General features: G+C 48.6%; 1 protein-coding gene across 4 annotated transcripts in view; it reads left to right on the top strand.

Annotated features, from left to right (window-relative positions):
- The window catches only part of MARCHF7 (membrane associated ring-CH-type finger 7), a 47,025-nt gene extending 34,724 nt beyond the window's left edge, over positions 1-12,301 (top strand). For 3 of the 4 annotated variants that reach the window (XM_075317254.1, XM_075317257.1, XM_075317255.1), the window contains 4 exons: positions 1,039-1,148; positions 2,280-2,393; positions 3,788-3,836; positions 11,327-12,301. In XM_075317254.1, the coding sequence (XP_075173369.1) occupies positions 1,039-1,148; positions 2,280-2,393; positions 3,788-3,836; positions 11,327-11,367 (314 nt within the window). In that variant the 3' untranslated portion in view covers positions 11,368-12,301. The remainder of the gene's footprint in view (positions 1-1,038; positions 1,149-2,279; positions 2,394-3,787; positions 3,837-11,326) is intronic. The other variant, XM_075317256.1, reaches the window with a different exon arrangement.
- The last annotated feature ends 5,601 nt before the right edge of the window (positions 12,302-17,902 follow it).

Raw genomic sequence — 17,902 nt, forward strand, 5'->3', positions numbered from 1 at the left:
TTTCCGCACGGATTTGTATATTTACCTGCCTTGATTGGAGACTCTTCCTTTGGTGTAGAAGACCGGGACGTAACCAGGAACCGTATGCAAGAGGTGGGCGCCTGCACTAGCTGCGGTCATGTGACAGCCCGAGCTCGTCCAGGCCCCGCCCATCTTATCCAGGAGGCGGCCGGAAACCCAAGTTGCTGTGCGATACAGGTAAGTATGAACTCGCCGATCACTCCAGCACTTGTTCTGCATTGAGGAGGCAGTGCCCAAGCCATGATACTGTATCCTCAATGCAGAATGCCTGCGGCATATCCGCAGGACATTCCGCTGGACTTCCGTGCTGCGTATTTCTGGGAGCTCCTGCGGATAGATCAACAGGACACTTTCCCGTGGGCACATGGTCTAACGCATGGGTCCCCAATTCCAGTCCTCAAGGGCCGCCAACACTGCATGTTTTCAGGATTTCCTTTAAATTATCACATGTGCAATACTATCACCTGCACAGTTGATGATTCCAACACCCATGCAATGCTAAGGAAATCCTGAAAACATGCACTGTTGGTGGCCCTCGAGGACTGGAGTTGGGGAACCCCCCCGGTCTAACTGCTCGTTCATTATGGGATGAGTTGTAGCGTTTGACTGTTGACCTTACCTTATGATATGCTGAAAAACTAGGAAATGAAGGGTGAAAAAGCAAAACCCTATTTTGCCATGGTCTACCCAGCATACTGAATCAGTGGGAGTTGGGGTTGCTGGACACTAGAATGCTACAGGGGGGGCCTGTATCAGGACTACTTGGGGTTTTGTTTTGTGTGTTTTTTGTTTTGTATTTTTTTTTTTTTTTTTTTTTTTGTTTTAGGGGGGAAACCGCCATGTCTGTTCTAGCATTCTGTGACTAATTCTAAACTGGGTTCTGGATACAATTTTATCTCCCATACATCATGAGTGCACCGGGATCATGATTAGTGTCGCACGCAGCATGGACCCAGCTCGATGATGCATTGCTATCCCTAATGGATTAAAGTTGTGTAACAATCTATTTTTCTCCAGGTTCTAGTCTGGAGACAATAACAACGTGTGAGTTGTGTAAGGAGAAGTTGGATTTAAACTTGGAAGACTTTGACATACAAGAGCTGTATCGGGCCCATGCAAATGAGAGGGTGAGTGTCTTTCGGATTAACGACTCCACAATATTGAATAGGACTGGTAATCCATGAGCATTGCTGCTCTATAGAAGTATCTTCCTGGTGCTGAAAGTAATGCAAAACTGCAGCCACAATGCTAACATGAACCGGGACTTACAAAATTAAGTAGTGCTGTTGTGCAACACCTCTGGTCAGAGGCCCCTCTGCAGGACGCACGGCCGAGCCACTCTCCAGCATATACACGGGTTATAGAATATATCCTACTACTGCAGTGAGCGGCTGCTGGCTCCTATCATTTTTACAGGGACCATTTCTCTCCTGATTCCCAGAGGAAAGTTGCAGCACTTGGATATGGGCACACTGAGCCTCCATAAATCTGCTCTCAGCCCTGCAGAACGCTATGTACTGTACCTGCGGACATGCTCACCCTCCAGTTAAAACATGTAACCCATCTAGCTCTGTAGTTTACTTGCTGCAGTGGATCAGCTGATGTTTCATGCTACTGCCTTGGTTCTTCAGTCTGCAATACAAATATATATTGGGGGGGGGGATGCTATTCAGATTGGGTCCCCACCCTTATTGTGTGTGTGTGTGTGTGTGTGTGTGTGTGTGTGTTTTTTAACTGAACTTTACTATAGTGTTGGCCTTTATATGCAGAAAGTAGGACATTTTCCAAATGTATCCATGGAAATTTGTTTACCCGACCAAAAGTAGAAGTCAGATTCCCCCTCCCATCCCATACTGAAGGTATACAGTAATGGCCATTCTGCATGGCATATGGTTTTACAATGGAAACATCTGTTTTCCACTGTTTGTACCATGCAATATATCCCAGCTTTGGGTACGTCTCAAGCTCTTCCTGACATGTTCAGAGCACATGAACAGGGCCGTCCCCTTGATACATTTATTACCCACTTGAAGAATGGTGTATTCTAGAAGCATCAGGATCTTCCCCCTTCTCCCTCTGGTGTATTTATGTAGTGCAGTGATTTTGATGAATGATCAGGGAAATCTTGACCAAAGAATTAATGTATAAGCTGTATCGAAGTCCAGCCAGAGTCCAGAAATTAGAAGAAATGTACGATCAATGAAGTTATTGCACGGCAACACCTGATTAACCCTGTCACTTAATTGTTCCCTCTCTAGGCTGAATATGAATTCATCAGCTCCGGTCTGTATCTTGTTGTCTTACTGCACCTGTGTGAGCAGCGCTTTTCGGACATGCTGGGAGCCGCCAACGAAGCAAACACTCGGGTTAGAGTGAGTTCACGTACTTTACAATGTTGCCTCTTAAGTCTCTTCTGCTGGTGAAAGTCGAAACACACTTGTAAAGATGGCGCTTGTAACTGGCACTTAGTTTCTCACCCTAGTCTTGACTGTATGGACTCGGACAGTTGTAAGGTCGGTTTCACACATCCAGCTTTTCACCAGTTTGACGAATGCGGCCTACGCCAGTACAGTATAATACAGTACAGTGGCAGTGCTGCAACTTCCGGGTCACATCACAGCATGTGACCAGCGCTTGTTGCGCTGCCAGTGTACTGTATACACTGTACTGGTGTACGCTGCATCCATCAAACCGGGGAAAAGCCGGATGTGTGAAACCGGCCCCACTCAGACGATAATTGCATCACAGTGCTGAGACTGGCCAGCATCTCTCCTGACCCGAGCATGTATTTCTAGGTAGCTCTGTGCTCAGAGCTAGTCACTCTGGTCATGAGAGCACCACCAGCCAGTCCAAGCATTGTGATGCGGTTGTCGTCCTAGTTATACGGCCATTTACATTAATTCCCCTTGGAACAGTCAAGTTCAATCCAAAGTACACCACTCTTGTAGGAGGGAGGGTAAGCCAATAGATTAAAGGTTGGCCACTACTTTAAAATTTGATGACCTATCCTAAAAATAGGCCATCAATGTCTGGCCAGGGTCCGACACCCCTCACCCCCACCGATCAGCTATTCTCAATGGCTGCAGCAGTCAGGGCAGCTCTGGAACGGAGCATTTCCAGCCAACAACTGATAGTGGCCGCGACCTGCTACTGCACATCCCGCTCCATTCAAATAAATAGGCAGATGTGCATTACTCAGCTGCAGCCGCTATCGGTCAGGGCAGCTCCGGAACTGAGCATTTCCAGCTGCCGGCACCAACAGCTGATCGGTGGGAGTGCAGGTTCAGACATTAGGTCATCCATGTCTGATCAGCCATCTGTAGGATAGGCATCAATGTAAAAGTGACAACTTCTGGGTTAAGTTTCAGCAACTCCTTTTAACCTTACAGAGAACTTGTCAGTTGAGCGCTACATATGAATACATCATATCTGTCACTTTTGATATATCGACAGGAGAGGTTATAAACTGTTAGACCACAGAAGTGGTACCTACGATCTAAACAACTGTACCCATTCTGGCAGCCTCTATAAATGAGGAGGTCGTCAGTTCAATGCCCCCCCTCAATTCTCTTCGGAGAGTCATGAAATTAAGCAAGGAAGTATGCCACAACGTGTTGAGCAGCTCCTCATTACACTAGCACCTACATAATCAGATATTTGCAATGCAACAAAGATATGGACGGGAAGTTGAGGAAGCTAGGGGGGAAAAAATTAGGGCTTTTGAATGCATTGGACCATGTGTTTAATGCTTTATCTTTTTGCTTAGTTCATTAACCTTGCTCGGACCCTTCAAGCACACATGGAAGATCTTGAAAGTAAGTTGTCCCTTTTCAGCCTTGTCACTTGATATGCATTTGGTTCTTTGTCTACATTAAGGTCATAGCTTTCCATTTTTAAGAAATAAATGGATTCATATTAGAAAATGGTCTATTGGGTATTTTCAGAAACATTAAAAAAAAAAAAAAAAAAAAAAAAAATTCCTGTTGCCACTGATGCTTCATTACAAGAGATGGGTCAGTTCATTGGGGCTACTGTGCATGTATTCTGAAACAATAGGAAGGGAGTTTAAATGGCCCCAATTACCAGTGTTAAGTTTGTTTTTGGTTTTATTTTTTTTTCTTGCCTTAAGGCCCAGTCACACACAACGACTTACCAGCGATCCCGAAAACTGAGACCTGATAGGGATCGCAGGTAAGTCGCTGGGAGGTCGCAGGTGAGATGTCAGTCAGATCTTACCAGTGATGCAGGAACAATAACTATCTATAACGATCTCAGCAGTCACTGTGACCCTGTCAGTGTCAAACACAGCGATGCATCCTGCCCAGCAGGACATTAGTCGTTGCAGAATGGTCCAGCCCATTTTCTTCAAAGGCAGAGATTTCACAGCAGGGGCCTGATCGCTGGTAGGTGTCACACAATGAGATAGCCAACGGGATTGCTACTGCATCAGGGAAACGTGACTCAGCTGCGATCTCGCTAGCGATCTCGTTATGTGTGATGGTACCTTTCTTTATCGTTCCTATGGGAGACCCAGACATTGGGTGTATAGCTTCTGCCTCCGGAGGACACACAAAGTACTACACTAAAAAGTGTAGCTCCTCCCTCTGAGCATATACACCCCCTGGATAACCAGATCTAGCCAGTTCATTGCTTTGTGTTCAGGAGGCATCCACACATGCATTCTCATCTGATTTTTCATTTTTGGAAAGATTTTGAAGAAAAGCGGGTCCAAGTCTGGACCCCCGGCATGTCCCTTCTCACTCCACTGTGTCGGCGGTGTTGTTAAGGTTGATTCCAGGGCTGGAGCCTTACATGCCGCGCTCCTTCACCATCCCTCGGGCTCTGGCTTGAAGTGGGAGCCAGCACGGTTCTCCATGCTTTGCAGGAGACCGGTCTCCATCCGCAGCCCTTCAGGATCCTGCTGGACGGAGTACTCATCCCCAGGGACATAGCTTGCTGAGACGCAGGGCCAAGTACCTGAGACGTTTATGTTCTGGGGGTCCCTGTACTTTCATTATGTGGGGAGAGTGTGCTAAGTTTTTTGTGACATTTCCGGCTGGTTCTCTGGCTGCCGCCTGAGAACCGCGCCGATGGTGCCTGCGCGCCGGCCGCACCGCTCAAATTTAGGCCCCGGCTTCGCCGGAGGCCTACTTTCGGTTTCACTGCCCTCGCATGTCATTCATGCAGAGGGACAGTGCGGCTCCGCCCAGCGGCCGTTCTACACAGGGGAGAGACACTCCTCACTGAGTACATGTCTCCTCCCCTGTAGGTCTCTTTGGCCCTCCAGATCCTGCTCTCAGGGTTGGCCCCGCCCCCTCTCCTCGCTCCGGCGCCATTTTATCAGCGTTTTCTCTGCAATCAGCACTGGCTGCAGCATCCCTGCTGAGGTGCTTGGGAGTCCGGGCTTTGAGATCTGGAGGGCACACAACACCGCTCCAGCGGTCTGGTAAGCCACAACCTCTGGTTGTGGGTCTCCGTATATACTCTCTGGGGGTCACTCTGGCAAGAGCCCCCACTTCAGCAGCATGTCTCACACGAGGAGCAAGGCTCCAAAGCTATATTCAGTATGCACTGCATGTAAGCTCCTACTGCCAGAACCGAGCACATATCCACATTGTGATGCCTGCTCTGCCCTGACAATGCCTCAGCCTGGAATCGCCCCCCCAGTGGTCTCTCCGGCTCCTGTGGCTGAACCCCCGGCTTGGGTAGAATCCTTCTCTAGGTCAATCTCCGTCTTTTGCCGACTCCATGGGACAGCTGTCCCGGACTTTGCTGAACGTGCATCAGCCCCCTTCACAGGGTGCCTCTGCTGCTAGGGCTCTCTCAGCGGAGCTCACAGAGGATTCTTCATCTGGTCCCAGACCCCGTCCTCCTAAGAGGAGACGCAGGGTCCCATCTCCTTCCTCGTCCCGCGGCTCTGATTTCAAGAGCTGACTCGCAGGACGAGGAGGATGCCTTTACTGGGGGCTCGGAGGCTACCTCCATGTGCCCCATTGATCTGTCCGAAAGTGACTCGGATGTTAGTGATTTGATTGCGTCCATTAATTTTGTACTGGACCTCAATCCGCCAGTATCGGAGGAGCAACCCTCTCTGGCAGAAAAGCACCAGTTTACCTTGCCTAAGAGGACAAGGAGTGTGTTCTTTAACCACTCCAGTTTTCAGGCCACTGTGACCAAGCCTAGGGCCTGTCCTGACAAACGCTTCCCAAAGAGTGGTTCTGATGACCGTTTTCCCTTTCCACCTGAGGTGGTCAAGGAGTGGGCTCATTCACCAAAGGTAGACCCTCCAGTGTCTAGACTCTCAGCCCGGACCGTTGTATCAGTGGCTGATGGCACCTCTCAAGGATTCCACTGACCGCCAGGTTGACCTTCTGGCCAAATCTGTATGAGGCGGCAGGGACCTCGTTCTCCCCATCTTTTGCAGCAGTGTGGGCTCTCAAAGCCATCTCTGCTTCTCTAGAGGAGATGCATTCCCTCACCAGGGAATCTATGCCCGAAATGGTTACCTTAACTTCCCAAGCTTCAGCTTTTTCATCCTATGCCATGTCTGCCATGCTGGAGGCTTCTCACTGCACTGCGGTGGCTTCGGCTAATTCCCTCGCTATCCGCAGGATCTTGTGGCTTAGAGTGGAAGGCAGATGCTTCTTCAAAGAAGTTCCTTGCTGGACTCCCTTTTGCTGGATCCAGGCTATTCGGTGAACAACTGGATGAAATTATTAAGGAAGCTACTGGCGGGAAGAGTACTTCTATGCCACAAACTAAAACCAGGAAACCTGCCCAGGGTAGGAACCAGTTGAGGTTTCGTTCCTTTTGTTCCTCCAACTGGTCATCCTCTAAGCCCTCGGCCTCGTCCACTAACTCAGCCAAGGACCAAAAATCCAACTGGCGCACAAAGGCGCGTCCACAGAAGACCGCAGGAGCTGCTGCCACTAAGGCAGCCTCCTCTTGACTATCTGGCCGCGCCAGCAACGTCCTTAGTCGGTGGCAGGCTCTCCCACTTTGGCGACGTGTGGTTTCAACACGTCTCCGATCAGTGGGTGCGGGATATAATCTCCCACGGCTACAGGATAGAATTCTCTTCCAGCCCGTCAAACAGATTTTTTTTTTTTTTTTTTGTCAACTCCCCCCTGCTCCAAGGCCGCCGCCTTCTCAGGCCGTGGCATCCTTGCAGGCCAACGGAGTAATTGTACCGGTTCCCGCCCGGGAACAGTTCAGAGGTTTCTACTCAAATCTCTTCCTAGTCCCCAAAAAGGACTGTTCCTTCCGGCCCATCCTGGATCTCAAGCTTCTCAACAAGCATGTTCAGGTGCGGCATTTTCGCATGGAGTCTCTGCGATCAGTCATTGCCTCAATGACCCAAGGAGATTTCCTGGCATCCATCGACATCAGAGATGCCTATCTGCATGTGCCAATTGCAGTTTCACACCAGCGTTGGCTACGTTTTGCAATCGGAGAGGAACATTTCCAATTCGTGGCTCTCCCCTTCGGGTTAGCCACGGCCCCTCGAGTATTCACCAAGGTCATGGCAGCAGTGGTTGCGGTTCTGCACCTCCCAGGGGTTGGCAGTGATTCCTTACCTGGACGACCTTCTAGTCAAGGCTTCATCCAGCGCAGACTGTCAGCGGAGTGTCTCGCTCACTCTCGCCACTCTAGCCCAATTCGGGTGGCTTGTCAATCTGCCCAAATCCACTCTGACTCCGACCCAGAGGCTCACGTACCTAGGGATGCAGTTCGAGACTCTGCCGGCACTTGTGAAGCTGCCCTTAGTCAAACAGCAGTCCCTCCATCTGGCGGAGCGCTCTCTGCTGAGGCCCCGCCGTCATTCCATCAGGCACCTAATGCAGGTGCTGGGTCAGATGGTGGCGTAAATGGAAGCGGTTCCCTTTGCCCAGTTCCATCTGCGTCCTCTGCAGCTGGACATTCTCCGCTGTTGGGACAAGCGGACTTCCTCCTTGCACAGGCTAGTGGCTCTGTCGCCACAGACCAGGAGCTCCCTTCAGTGGTGGCTTCGGCCCCTCTGTCTCAGGGGCGCTCTTTCCTAGCCCCGTCCTGGGTGATCCTCACCACGGATGCCAGTCTATCCGGCTGGGGAGCGGTATGTCTCCACCACCGAGCGCAGGGCACTTGGACTCCGTCCGAGTCAGCCCTCTCGATCAATGTGCTGGAAACCAGAGCTGTGCTTCTAGCTCTCCTAGCCTTTCACCACCTTTTGGCGGGCAAGCACATCCGAGTCCAGTCAGACAACGTGACAGCGGTTGCCTACATCAATCACCAAGGCGGGACACGCAGCCCCTGGCAATGTTGGAGGTTCAACGCATCCTTCAATGGACGGAGGACTCCAAGTCCACCATATCCGCAGTCCACATCCCAGGCGTGGAAAACTGGGAAGCAGATTATCTCAGCCGTCAAACCGTGGACAGTGGCGAGTGGTCCCTGCATCTGGCAGTGTTTCAGTCAATCTGCCGCAAGTGGGGCACTCCAGAAGTGGATCTAATGGCATCCCGGCACAACAACAAGGTTCTGGTTTACGTGGCTTGCTCCCACGATCCTCAGGCCTTTGCAGCGGACGCTCTGGTTCAAGATTGGTCCCAGTTTCGTCTGTCCTACGGGTTTCCCCCTCTAGCTCTCTTGCCCAGAGTTCTGCGCAAGATCAGAATGGAGGGCCGTCGAGTCATCCTCATTGCTCCGGACTGGCCCAGGCGAGCTTGGTACCCAGACCTGCTCAATCTGTCCGTAGAGGTGCCGTGGCATCTTCCGGACCGTCCAGACCTTCTCTCACAAGGTCCGTTTTTCCGCCAGAATTCTGCGGCTCTCAGATTGACGGCGTGACTCTTGAGTCCTGGATCTTGACTGCTTCTGGTATTCCTCCTGAAGTAATCTCCACTATGACTCGGGCTCGGAAGTCTTCCTCGGCCAAAATCTATCACAGGACCTGGAAAATTTTCCTGTCCTGGTGTCGCTCTTCCGGCCATGCTCCTTGGCTTTTTTCCTTGCCGACTCTTCTGTCCTTTCTACAGTCCGGTCTGCAGCTAGGACTATCCCTCAATTCCCTCAAGGGACAAGTCTCGGCTCTGTCAGTGCTGTTCCAGCGGCGTATCGCCCGGCTGGCTCAGGTCCGCACCTTCATGCAGGGCGCGTCTCACATCATTCCGCCTTACCGGCGGCCCTTGGATCCCTGGGACCTCAATTTGGTTCTCACGGCCTTGCAGAAACCCCCCTTTGAGCCTCTTAGGGAGGTTTCTTTGTTTCGTCTTTCACAGAAAGTGGTCTTTCTAGTGGCCATAACTTCCCTCAGGAGAGTCTCTGATTTGGCTGCGCTCTCTTCGGAGTCACCTTTTTTGGTTTTTCACCAAGACAAGGTGGTTCTCTGTCCGTCTCCGGACTTTCTCCCTAAGGTGGTTTCTCCTTTCCACCTTAACAGGACATTTCCCTGCCTTTTTGTCCGGCTCCTGTTCATCGCTTTGAAAAAGCGTTGCATACTCTGGATCTGGTGCGGGCGCTCCGGATCTGTGTCTCGCACCGCTGTTCTTAGGCGGTGCACATCTTTTTGTGCTAACCACAGGTCGGCGTAAGGGCTTCTCTGCTTCTAAGCCGACCTTAGCTCGTTGGATTAGGTCGGCCATTTCCGATGCCTACCAGTGTACCCGGGTGCCTCCCCCGCCGGGGATCAAGGCACACTCGACCAGAGCTGTCGGTGCCTCTTGGGCTTTCAGGCACCAGGCTACGGCTCAAAGTCTGTCAGGCTGCCACTTGGACTAGCCTGCATACCTTTTCAAAGCACTACAAAGTGCATGCTCATGCTTCGGCAGATGCGAGCTTGGGCAGACTCATCCTTCAGGCGGCTGTCGCCCATTTGTGAAGTTAGGCTCTGCCTACTTCTCAGTTTTTCTGTTTATTCCCACCCATGGACTGCTTTGAGACGTCCCAATGTCTGGGTCTCCCACAGGAACGATAAAGAAAAAGAGAATTTTGTTTACTTACCGTAAATTCTTTTTCTTATAGTTCCGTATTGGGAGACCCAGCACCCTCTCTGTTGCCTGTTGGCAGTTTCTTGTTCCGCGTGTTATCACCGGCTGTTGTCGTGGACAGAGTCTCCGGTTGTTCCGGTTCTTGCTCTGTCTTTACTTGTGGGTGGCTATTCTCCTTCAGCTTTTGCACTAAACTGGCTAGATCTGGTTATCCAGGGGGTGTATATGCTCAGAGGCAGAGGAAGGAGCTACACTTTTTAGTTTAGTACTTTGTGTGTCCTCCGGAGGCAGAAGCTATACACCCAATGTCTGGGTCTCCCAATACGGAACTATAAGAGAATTTACAGTAAGTAAACAAAATTCTCTTTTAGGCTATGTGCCCACGGGGAAAGTGTTGTGCGGATATATCCGCAGGACATCCTGCAGGAGGTCCCAGAAAACCGCAGCACAACTTTGTCTGTTTACATGCTGCAGATGTATTGCGGAATGTCCTGCGGACATTCTGCATCGAGGATACAGTACCATGGCTTTGGCACTGCATCCTCAATGCAGAATAAGTGCTGGAGTGATCGATGAGTTCATACTTGCCTCCATCATGCAGCACTTCACTTTCTGGCTGTCTGTCTGCACTTTGCAGGAGAAGGTGGGCGGGCCAGAGCTCGTGCAGGCCCCGTCCACCTCCTGCTCCTGGCTCCTCTGCATCAGAGGAAGTGACTCCGGTGTCTTCTATCAAGGCAGGTAAGTATGGGATCGTGCGGAATAATTCACATGCTGAAGATTTTTCCGCAGGGAAATCTGCATTATTTCCGCTGCGGAAAAGCCTGCAGCATGGGCACAGCACTCCCCAAATGCCATAGAAATGGCTGGGGACTCGCTGTACTGTGGATTTTTGAGAAATTATGAAAAAATCACAGCAAATTCCGCAAGTTGGGAGGTGACTTGCATCACTAAAGGGAACCCTGTCATGTTGTAGTTGCAGTCCAATCTATGTACAGCATGGTGTAGAGAAGCTGAAGACAACAAGACAATTTTAAGATATTCATTACAAGTTTTTTTTCCATTGAAATCCCTGTCTATGCATAGTTGGCCGGTCCTATTTAGTGAAGCAAATGCAGTGGTCTTTCCTATTTCATGATTGTGTATGCAGAGTGGTCTCTCCATCTAGTGATTACATATTCAGTGGTCCAGTGGGCGGTCCTATCCGGTGATTGCATGCAAACAGGGATTTTAGTAAATGTTTTGCTGAAGCGTGGTCCTCTGAAACTGGTCATTATTAGAGATCTGTCAACCCATAAACCCAATGTTGCTTTCACAATTTATTTCTTTTTATATTTTAGCTTCAGAAGATGATGATGATTCTGAGGATGAACGGGTGTAAAGAACAGCAAATGTTGAGCCTTGGAGACGCCTTCACAATAAAGTCCATCCACTTACATAGGCTTCATTCTTTGTATTTCTGTTGGTGCCCATGCCTGGCATTCCTGTTGTATCACTCACCGTTCTGCCCTCTGTTCACTTGTTGCACTTGAGTAATTTTCTAATATTGAATCTGTCAGACTTAGTTTGGCCTCTTGAACCTTTAATTCATATATTTTCTGCCTTTTTTTATATTTTTTTTTTTTTTTACTTTTGGCTTTGTTTTTCTTAATGTATGCTGCTAAAACTGTGAGTGTCTGCTGCAATATGTCTGTTTTTTTTTTTTTTTTCTTTTTATGTGCAATGTAACTCAGCCATGTTACCTGCCTATAGTGAAGGGGGCGCTCTTCCGGCTGCCCAGCAGCTCATGGGGTTACCATGAGGCTCCACAATACTGAAGCCTGACTGATATCAGTAGTAGGCCAAGCCAATATTCAGCCTACCAAAAACTGCCTCTGTTCTGAGTAATGGGTACTCTTTAAACAAAAAAAGTAGCAACTCAATCCTGAATTGGGGAGGGGATAAAACTGTACTAAATGTGATAATTTTGGGATGAAGCCCCCCACGCCTTACATTGCAGGCTCCTGTTTTATAGAACGTCTTGCCTCCACTGATGGGATTTTGTACAGCTGCTCTTCTCCTTTTCAGATCTGCCTTTTCCTTTAAGTATGAGGCTGTTACTTTGAAGTTGTGACTTGATAACTTTTTTTTTTCTTTCTCTTCCTGAATCAGTATATAGCACATTTTACAAAAAAGACTGCAAAAAATATAAATGCTAAAAAAAAAAATAATTTTAAACACTTGTAATTGCTAAAATTGTAGACCCTTGTATATTCACTAAATGCACATTGATGTTTTAGTTGTATGATAAAAATAATAAAGATGTACGAATCCAATGATGGCTCTCGCCTTATTTGCTTATTTACACAACATTGCATTGAACATTAACCTCATAGCGACAGCCGTACGACTTAAAGCGGCGGCAAAACAGGGTACTTATTCTGTTCCGCCGCTTTAAAGCGGCGGCCCGAAAAAAAAACCACTGTAGCGTCCCCCAGCGACCGAAAATCTCGGGTTTCAGCTACCGGGGGTAGCTGAGACCCCCCCAGATTATGAATCGGGGTGGTTTTTTTTTTTGGACCCCGATAATGTGATCGCCGGTATACACCGTATACCGACGGTCACATAAAAAAAAAGAAATGGCCGGTAAAACTGATTTCTTCATCTGACATGATCAAACATGTCAGATGAGAAAAATCTAAACCCCTAGTGCCCCCAAAGCCCCCGTTACCGGAGAGTTCCAACCCCTACCCCACCTCCGGAGCAGTCAAAATGGCACCAAGCGCACAGAAAACTGCTGCCGCCGCTGCCGGCTCTGCATTAATTTCCCTCTGATCTGAAATGATCAAACATTTCAGATCGGATGGAAATGTCCTCCCCCCTGACCCCTCCTCTGGTCCACCGGAGCCTTCTGGTCACCGGAGCCCCCTCCGGTTCTCCAGAGCCACCCCCCTCGAGCGTGGAAGATGGCAGCGCCCCCCCCCCCCCCCCCCGCGTCCGCCCCCGGTCTTACGTTACCTGGCTGGTGATCCGTCCCGCGATCACGCCGCCTCCTTCTTGAATGCTGGCGGCGCATGCGCAGACAGCGGCTGTCAGCTGGATCCCTGCAAGCAGGGACGCTGACGTTGCTGCTGCACAGGCTGCTCCACTGTGGACCGGGGGAGAGTGAGTGCAGTAATCTGCAGCCACACTCCTCACATGGAGAGACTGCTGTTCCAGAAAATGGGGGGTACGTTCTGTGAGCGTGCCCCTCATATTCTGGAATGAGGTTACTGCAGGTCACTCTGCCCAAAGTTGGACCGGGGCAGTGTGAGTGCAGTATTCTCAGATTACTGCACCCACACTGCTCATGGAGAGCTTGCTCTTCCAGAAAATGGGGGATACGTTCCCTGAACGTGCCCCCTATATTCTAGAAGATCGAGTCGGCGTGGGACCTCCAAAATGGATTACAGCGACCGGAATTTGTTTATTTTCAATAAATTGGGGAACAAGGAATGTTTCGGAGTTTTTTCAATTTTTTTTTTTTTTGTCTTTATTTTTTTTTCTATTACTGACTGGGTTAGTAATGTCGGGTATCTGTTCAGATGCCGTGACATCACTAACCCCAGGGCTTGATGCCAGGTGACATTACAGCTGGTATCAACCCCATATATTACCCCATCTGCCACCGCACCAGGGCGCGGGATGAGCTGGGGCGAAGCGCCAGGATTGGCGCATCTAATGGATGCGCCACTTCTGGGGTGGCTGCGGCCTGCTATTTTTAGGCTGGGAAGAGTCCAATAACCATGGCTCTTCCCACCCTGAGAATACCAGACCCCAGCTGTCCGCTTCACCTTGGCTGGTGATCTAATTTGGGGGGGGGGGGGCCCACGTTTTTAAAAAAAAAAAAACGCCTGGGGAGCCCTCAATTGATCACCAGACAAGGTGAAGCTGTCAGCTGTGGTTTGCAGGCTACAGCTGTCTGCTTTACCCTAGCTGGCTATCAAAAATAGGGGGGACCCCACGTCGTTTATTTTAATTTTTTGGGGGGCTAAATACAAGGCTAGGCACCCTTTAGTGCCACATGAAAGGCACTAAAGGGCGCCAGCTTAGAATATGCAGGTGGCGGGACGTTATATATGTTTGACATCTATCCATTCATCCATTGTAGTATTTTAGGCTGTGCGCCCACAATCGGGATTTTCAGCGTTTTGGGCGCAGAGTTTTCCCTGTGTCTATAGCGCTGCGTTGTGCAGTAGAAGCACAGTGGAAGGATTTTTAGAAATCCCATGCCCAATGTGCTTGTCCAATGTGCTTCTTTTCTCCGCAGCATACACTGACCTGTGGCGCAGCTTCCCGAGCCTCAGCATGTCAATTTATGCTGCGGAGACAAGAGTGTTCTCTGCAGGTAGCATAGAGCTCCACAGCGGCCTGAACCCAAATCGTGGGCATGGGCAGCTGCGTTCTCCCGTGGACAACACTCACATCTCTGCAGGAGGCGGACACTGTGTACTAGACGCCATGTCTCTGAATCATGGCCACATAGCCTAAAAGTGACATTTGTTGCTACAGCAACATTTTTGTGAAGTACCTGTGGATTCAAAATGCTTACTATACTCCTGAATAAAATCCAGTTTCCAAAATGGGGTCACTTGTGGGGCGTTTTCTGCTGTATAGGTACCCAAGGGGCCCTGCAAATGTGACATGGTGCCCGCAATTTATTTAAACTTTTCCAGAATTCAAATGGTGCTCCTTCCATTCCAAGCCCACCCATTTATCCAAACAGAGGTTTTTGGCCACATGTGGGGTATCCCTGTGCTCATAAGACATTGGATAACAACCTGTTGGGTCCACGGTTTGTTGTTGTCTCTTGAAAAAGTAAGAAATTTGATGCTGAAGCAACATTTTTGTGAAAAAAATGAAAATTTTCAATATGGCAACCTAAGCTTATCAAATTCTGTGAAGTACTCGTGGATTCAAACTGCTCAATAAGACACCTCAAGGCTTTTATCTAGGTGTATGTTTCCAGAATGGAGTCACTTGTGAGGGACCGCCACTGTTTAGGCACCTCAGGGGCTCTCCAAATGCAACCTGGCGTCCGCTATTGATTCCAGCCAATTTTGCAGTCAAATGGCACTCCTTCCCTTCCGAGCCCTGCCATGCGCCCAAACAGTTGATTTCCACCACATATAAGGTATCGCCAAACTCAGGAGAAATTGCACAATAAATGTTATGCTGAATTTTTTCCTTTTACGCTTGTAAAAAAAAAAAAAGCTACCTGGTTGAAATAACAACAATTTTGTGGTAAAATTTTATTTTATTTTTTTTTTCATGGCTCAACGTTATAAAATTCTGTGAAGCACCTGGGGGTTCAGGGTACTCACCAAACATCTAGATAAATGCCTTGAGGGGCCTAGTTTCCAAAATGGGGTCACTTGTGCAGGGTTTCTGCTGTTTAGGTACCTTAGGGGTCCTCCAAATGTGACATGGTGCCCGCAATCTTTTTCAGCCAAATTTGCTTTCCAAAATTCAAATATTGCTCCTTCTGTTCAGAGCCCTCCCATTTGTCCAAACAGAGGTTTCTGACCACATGTGGGGTATTGGCGCGCTCATAAGAAAGTGGGGAACAAGTTTTTGGGTCCATTTTGTTGTTTCTTCTAAAAATGAATAAATTTGGGTTAGAGCAACATTTTTAGGTAAAATTTTTAATTTTTGCTTTTTTTCATTCTACATTGCTTTTGTTCATGTGACGTACCTGAAGGGTTAATAAACTTCTTGAATGTGGTTTTGAGTACTTTGGGGGGGTGCAGTTTTTAGAATGGTGTCACTTTTGGGTATTTTCTGTCATCTAGGCCCCTCAAAGTCACTTCAAATGTGATGTGGTCCCTAAAAAAAATCGTTTTGTAAATTTTGATGTAAAAATGAGAAATCACTGAAACTTTGAACCCCTGTAACTTCCTAACAAAAAAAAAAAAATTTGTTTCCAAAATTGTGCTGAGGTAAAGTAGACATGTGGGAAATGTTATTTAGTAACTATTTTTGTGTCACGGAAATATCTGGTTTAACGGTATAAAATTTTCAAAATTTTTGCCAATATTCAATTTTCTTCATAAACGCAAAAAAAAAAAAAAAAATTGTTTTTTCGTCACATATTGGACTTCATGTTAGTACCAACTTTAGGACAATCTCTGGGATCTGTTGAAGCGTTCCAGAGTTATAACCTCACGAAGTGACACTGGTCAGAATTGCAAAATTTGGTCTGGTCATTAAGGTGAAAATTAGCTCTGTCACTAAGTGGTTAAAGGGGTTGCTAATTACCCCACCCCCCCTCTAAATAAAATCTCTAGGGTAATTTCCCTTTTTAGTAAAGTTTTTCCCGCTCTGTTACCACCCTTCCAAAACCTCACATGTCAACCAGAATAGTCATGGCTGAAAGTGTTGGCACCCTTGAAATTGTTCTAGAAAATGATTGCAATTACATAGGTTTTGATAAACATCTTTCTGTTGTGTATTGGAACACAAAGAAAATTAAAGCAAATTGGACATAATTTAACACATTGCCAAAAATGTCAAAGATTGTTGGTACTGTTCCAAAATTTGTGGGTACTGTTTCCCAAAAAAAAAAAAAAAAAAAAGACCTCCCCTGAAAATAAGACCTAGCCGCGGTCAATAATGAAGTGTCCGTGCAGCAGTAAAGTTACAATGCAGGACACTTATTATAGACAGTGGACACTCCTCAAGGGACAGAAGACTATTGGGAGACCCAGACAATTGGGTGTATAGCTTCTGCCTCCGGAGGCCACACAAAGTATTACACTTAAAAGTGTAAAGCCCCTCCCCTTCTGCCTATACACCCCCCGTGCATCACGGGCTCCTCAGTTTTTATGCTTTGTGCGAAGGAGGCTGACATCCACGCATTGCTCCACATCTTAGTCAGCAGCAGCTGCTGACTATGTCGGATGGAAGAAAAGAGGGCCCATATAGGGCCCCCAGCATGCTCCCTTCTCACCCCACTCTAGTCGGCGGTGCTGTTAAGGTTGAGGTACCCATTGCGGGTACATAGGCAGGAGCCACATGCTGTTTTCCTTCCCCATCCCTTACTGGGCTCTGGGCGAAGTGGGATCCTTATCGGTCTCCAGGCACTGGAGACTGTGCTCCCTCCGCAGCCCCTGGGGAATCTGCTGGACAGGAGCCGAGTATCGTCAGGGACAAGGCCCTGCTACTGTGAGGTACTCTGTGTCCCCGGGGGGACCGCGCATGGAGCGCTGGTGCCATATACACTGCAGCACTGCTGGGTGTGTTAGTGCGCCGGGGACTACCGCGCCGGCCGCGCTTATATGCGGGCCGCGCTTATAACTTTAGTCCCCGGCTTTTGCGGCCTAGTAGCGCATATTCCCGCCCCCAGGCCTGTCAGTCAGGGGAAGGGCGGGACGCTGCACAGAACGTCAGCGCTGAGGGCTGGAGCATACTCTGTATCCTCCTCCCCCCTCATTCAGCTCAGTGGGGCTCCAGATTCCCGCACTTTCTAGGGCACGCCCACAGCCCCCTCCTCCCCACAGAACGCCGACAGCCATTCCTGTCAGCATCTCTGACGCTGGAGAGGAGAGAAAGCTCTGGGAGGCCCAGGCAGGGAAGCTGGTGATCACACAACCGCTTTTAGCGGTCGGTAAGCAGCACCTGTGGTGCTGGCCCCACTGAGTGCCGGAGTGTATGTGTGTGTGTGTATATATATATGTGTATATATATATATGTATATATATGTATGTATATATATATATATATATATATATAATATATAGGCTTATATGCTATACATCTACACTGTACGGTCGCACTGTTGATTTTTGGCTATATACCCTCCTGGATTGTACTCAGAGGAGACAACAGCATGTCGTCCGCAAAAAGCAAGGGTGCCAAAGCACAGGCTTACTTTGCAACCTGTACCTCATGTGCGGCTA

This window comes from Anomaloglossus baeobatrachus, chromosome 7 (genome assembly GCF_048569485.1).
Source record: "Anomaloglossus baeobatrachus isolate aAnoBae1 chromosome 7, aAnoBae1.hap1, whole genome shotgun sequence".
Classification (NCBI taxonomy): domain Eukaryota; kingdom Metazoa; phylum Chordata; class Amphibia; order Anura; family Aromobatidae; genus Anomaloglossus; species Anomaloglossus baeobatrachus.